The sequence below is a fragment of the Nanorana parkeri genome, unplaced genomic scaffold, assembly GCF_000935625.1.
Source record: "Nanorana parkeri isolate BGI_ZX_2015 unplaced genomic scaffold, ASM93562v1 scaffold418, whole genome shotgun sequence".
NCBI lineage: Eukaryota > Metazoa > Chordata > Amphibia > Anura > Dicroglossidae > Nanorana > Nanorana parkeri.
In genome coordinates, this window is record NW_017306686.1 from 628803 (window position 1) to 634329 (window position 5527).

The 5527-nt window shown below is 43.3% G+C and overlaps 1 protein-coding gene across 1 annotated transcript in view; it reads left to right on the forward strand.

Annotated features, from left to right (window-relative positions):
- Nucleotides 1–273: 273 nt before the first annotated feature.
- Nucleotides 274–5527, forward strand: part of GIPC2 (GIPC PDZ domain containing family member 2) — a 54832-nt gene continuing 49578 nt past the window's right edge. The window contains exon 1 of the mRNA XM_018559864.1: nucleotides 274–737. Within this exon, the coding sequence (XP_018415366.1) occupies nucleotides 447–737 (291 nt within the window). The 5' untranslated portion in view covers nucleotides 274–446. The remainder of the gene's footprint in view (nucleotides 738–5527) is intronic.

Consider the following 5527-nt stretch of genomic DNA (forward strand, 5'->3'; position numbering starts at 1 on the left):
AAAACACAGACAATAAATGTTTTAACCTTCGTGTGTACGGCTGGAATAATTGCAGATCGACGCATGTATGGCTGACACCGCAGTGACAAAAGAGTTACTGGGAGTGCTGGTGACATTGAATGCAGCAGATGGGAGAGCAGAGGGGAGAGGACCAGGAGGGGGGCCGCATACAGCACATCTCAGTCCATGCAGACAAGAAGTACAGAGTACAGTGATGTATAGGGAGGAGGAGGACAGGGGAGGGCTGGAGAGTTCCAGGGGAGTTTCTCTATTCCCAGTCAAACAGGAAGTGTCTTACCTGTCTGCATGCAAAGAGACAGCTCAGTGACAAGCAAGCAAGAGAGACACCTTTCAGCCAAGAGGAGGAGGAGGAGGGAGGAGGACAAGGAACAGGAGCCAGGGTCTTAATTAATTCCGACCCATTACTGCACCACTACGCAGCAAACATGCCTCTGGGACTGAGAGGCAAGATCAAAAAGAAGGCTAAGGAGGTAACCTCAAAATTAGTGGAGAGCGAGGAGGTAAACGACAAGACAGCCGGCAGCAGCGCCGGCAAATTGCTACCCGAAGCCAACGGTGCGCCCGGTCTGCCTCCCCCGCCCGTCAGCCTGCGCCCCAAACTGGTCTTCCACACTCAGCTCGCCCATGGCAGCCCCACCGGCAGGATTGAGGGCTTCACCAACGTCAAGGAACTGTACTCCAAGATCGCAGAGACTTTCCAGGTTACCCCAGAGGAGGTAAGAGCACATTTTGTTTGGGGAGAGGGGGTATTTTTAATGTTCGTCAATGCTGATAACAGTTGTTGGTTAACCTGTCACGGTTCAGAGTTTAACTCAGACACCTCGGCAGGGCTGGTATAAAGGTCAGCAGCGAGTCACATTACTCAGGAGCCTCACCCATTGTCATCAAAGTTGTGTACTGGGAATGAGGTGCCCATTACCAGTTTCCTTCTACTGAGTCACTGTATCATTTTCACTAATAAGTCACAGGCATAATAAGTCACCAGCAAGACCATTTCACCAAATGTAACAATTTTCTCTGATGAGAAAACAAGCCACCTGGGAACGACGATATCACTCGTGTTTCCAGACAATAGAAATACTTTTCTTTATGCCTGATGCAGGGACCATGTTAGGTTCCGAAACGTTGCTTTATGCTTGTGATGCCATGTGTATCTGACCTCAATAAAAGGACGGATTGATGCATGGGACCTTGGTGTGCGGGCAATTACTTCTTAATACAGACATAAGACAGTCCCGTAAGATCGTTTCACCGAATGTAACAATTTTCTCTGCCAGGACCTGGCAACAATATCACGCATGTTTCCAGGCACAAGAAGTACACACGTGTATTCTATAAACATGTAAATTTATTTCGTTCCGAATAGATATTTGTACAAATTTCGCTAAATTTGGACATTCGGATGCATCTGAATTTCCGAATTTGAACGCGGCCGAATGCGAACGAATCCGAAATTCCGTTAAACTAAAATTCGGATCAGTCCGTATTTTGTAAAGCTAAACTACATTTTAACTACAATGGACATTTAAGTGTTCTCTGACCAATCAGATGTTGTTGGCTGTTGCGTTACAGGCAAGGTCATGTGATTTCATTCCGAAACGAAAATTCTGATCATTCCGAAAGGAAAATTCGGACAGATCTGAAATCCGAATCACAAACCAAATAGAATTTCGTATCTGAAATCTAAAAAATAAATAAAAATCCAAATCAATCCGAAATGAAACACATTTTTTGCGGGGTTACATGTCTAGGATTCTATACGATTGGTCAGAGATCTTGAACTGGATAGATAGACTGGACATGGCCAAAAGCTTTCAGCTCTACAAATTGATTTTAACTCACCTGTCAGGACATTTTTTATTAAGAAGGATTTACAGTCATAAGTCAATATGTGTCTATATTGTTGTAAATGAAGGAATTGAGCTCCTTTTATTCTTCAATTTGTATTAGTGGCTTTGAGTGACGTTCCCATAATTTTCCTTCGTATGTAGAACACACAGGAGTAGTTTTATCCTTCATTTTAATGTCTACAGATTGATTTTACCTGGGGGCATTCTTCTATGGCAAACTTTCGCAGGCAAATTGCCTGTTTCTTCACACGCTATCTTATGTCTGGGGGTGGGGTGGGGGGTGACGTAATTGCCTCTCTCCGATTTCCAGGGCTCAGGTTTAGAAGACTTATCTCTAGGGACATGTTCTGGACTTGGTTTTGGACATTTTTTCCATGAACATTACATTCATTTTTTATCATCTTTATGTTTTTCTTGGCTTTGATCAGAATTATTTTTCAAGAGAGAATTGAAAGTATTTAATAACTCATTGCAGTAGCGTAGTGTGCTGATCATCTTTATTATAGGGAATAGCTAGAATAAGTACTTGGTTCAGTAGCAGAGTGTCCCTGGAAATAATTTGCTAATGTTATCAGCTACTGGGGAAGGGGGTTCAACAAGGGTGCATGGATATATCAGAGGGAAGTCTGATGTGCAGACAGACTACAACCAGCATCATGTAGTTTGACTGCAGTGGGTCCCAAGCTGGAAGTGAGGAGAGGTGATGGGTTTTGCTTACTTTAGCAGCGGTCAATGGTGCTTGGGATGGGTTTCCTATGGCTAGATTCACATGAGTGCTGGATGACGAAGATCATTGAGCATCTGTGTCTTTTGGCCTCCATTCTGCCTGTGGCAACTGTGGCCCAAATATTGCTTATAGAAAACACCCATCTACATTTGTACAGACCTTTCAAGGGTTGCCACCTTTTCTTCCAGCGAAACCCAAACACTCATATGTACATAGTGTTCTATTCATATGTACATAATGTCAACCATTCATATGTAAATATCACACTCAAGACTATTTCCAGAGGGGGGCCAGTAGTCCCTATCTTAATTTTGTTGCCCCTGTCTGCCTGACATCATGTGTCCAGGTTTCAGCTGCCATGAAACCCAGACACAGCGTTCAAAACTCGGACTGTCCGGGTGAATCCTGGACAGGTGGCAACCCTAACCCTTTCAGTTTGGTGGAGTGTCATGTAAGCTGTGCTTAAAGAGACCCTGTCACCGGACCAGAGGCGTCCCTACAATTTTCGGTGCCTAGGGAAGGGGGTTGTTGGCTGTTCATATGTTACGAGGAGGGAGAGTTGGAGACGGAGTCGCTGACACAGGCGTTGGGTCCATCCCGCCCAGCTCATTGACATCACTGGTTGCAAGGAGCTCAGCGGGACACCAGCCAGAGCATCCCGCTCAGCTCCTGGAAACCAGTGGTGTCAGTGAGCTGGTTTACAGGTAGCTGAGGGACTCCTGCTGCCCCCCGACATGACTGATTGCCCCTTCAAACCATCCTTGTGCATTCCAGGCACGGTTATTTGCAATCACAATCACACAGCACTGTTAAATTCCCTTCTATGTATAGGAAGGTCCAGAGTCTCATGCCTGATGGTCTATATTTGCACGCTTTGCTACAGTCATGCTGTATAGAGATCGGTTCCCAAGCAGTAATGAGTAGTTACAAGCTTAGTAATTACATACCGAGATTTTCCAACATATGTCTGTTCCGTGATTTCCCCCAAAGGAACTAGCTAGCTGTTATTGTACGTAACTGTACATACTACTAGAGGCTCTGCTGATCTCCAACATTTGGCATATACCTGCAGCCAAGGTAGACCATATCAAGGCTCACTGTTGTTGAGTATAAAGTTATCTTAATATTTTATCATTTTTCTATTTTTTTTAATTTTTAGATTTCCTCCCCAAAAAAATATATAGAGCTAATAATAATAATTATAATAATACTACAGACATAGTTACATAGTTACATAGTATTTGAGGTTGAATAAAGACATTAGTCCATCAAGACAACCTCTGCTTTGGAGGTTCGGGATTTTAAATTAGAGAATATTATTTGGAATGTGGCATGTACTTAAAGTGTATGTCTGAGCATAAAACATATGCAGTATATATCATATATACAATACCTGCACATTTTCCCATGTGTTATCCCCTTAAAAAATATGCAAGTACAAAAAATAGCTGATGATCTGCCAGAAATCCAGTGAGCTCCTGAGTTGCAGTTTAAGGTTACAACGCTACCTTGGCTGCACTGAAATCCCAAGCAGTGTTGTCAGCCCTGCCCAGTTCTCTTTTGCTGGACTACAGAACACAGTCCTCTCTGATCTGTAGTCCACAGGGGAGAATTGTGTAGGGCTGATAACACTGCATTGGATTTCAGTAAAGCAGAGGCAAATGGCATAGGAAACTTTGTAGCTAAGTGCATTTCTGTCAGGATCAACAGGTATTTTTCAGTAATTGTAGCATTATTAAGCATTTTTATACATGGGGAACTCTAAAATTTTTTTGTTGCAGATATACATTTTAAAATGAAGCACCACTAGGTGGCAACACGTGGCCCAATCTGACACTTGAGTGAGTGAGTCTTCCCAGAAGTAATGACACCAAGTGAGAATCAGGCCTTCCAGAAGTACTTATTGTTGCTTCTGCATTGTCACCCTATCACATGAGCTTCTGGGGGACAATACAAGTAGCAATGCTGGCACACATTGCACAGGCTTGGTCCCCCATTATCACTATCATAACACCAGAGCAATGACATGCAGCTGGCTCTGTGCATGTAGACAGGAAGTGTCTGAAAGAGGCTGGAGGATATCAGTACTGGGGATGTGGTTCAGGTTTAACGCTACCATGGGTTTGAGGCTAATTCCCAGGATTTTTGGCTGTAAAATTCACAGGTTCACCACCAGAAATAAGGAACGACCTATAGTGCACTGCATAGCCTTTGCCCCGGGTCAGCTGAGTCATCAGAGCCAATACTTTGAAGGAATGGATAACCCAGCCCATTGTTATAAAAGGATAACCATATTGAGCTGACTTTTTTGTGCAGGGAAAGAAAATATTTAAATATATACATGGTCGGGCCAGAAATTGGAAACACAGCATGAAAGCATGGACCCATCCTGCCTGGTATCAACGGTTGCTGGTTATGCTGTAATGGTGTGAGGGATATTTTCTTGGCACACTTTGGGCCCCTTAGTAGCAACTGAGCATTGTTTAAATGCCACAGCCTACCTGTGTATTGTTGCTGAACATGTCCATCCCTTTATGACCACAGTGAACCCATCTTCTTAAGGCTACTTCCAATAGAATATTGCACCACGTCTATTATCATCTCAAACTGGTTTCTTGAACAGGATAATTAGTTCATTGTACTCAAATGGCCTCCACAGTCACCAAATCTCAAGAGTACATTTGGCATGTGGTGGAACAGGAGATTTGCATCATAGAGGTTCGGCTAACAAATCTGCAGAAACTGCGTTATGCTATCATGTCAACATGGACCAAACTCTCTAAGGAGTGTCTCCAACACCTTGTTGAAACTACGCCATGAAAAAATAAGGCAGCTCTATAGACAAGGGGGGGCGGGAAACTAGCAAGGTGTATCTAATAAACTTGCCAGCAGTGAGTATATACATTATATATATATATATATATATATA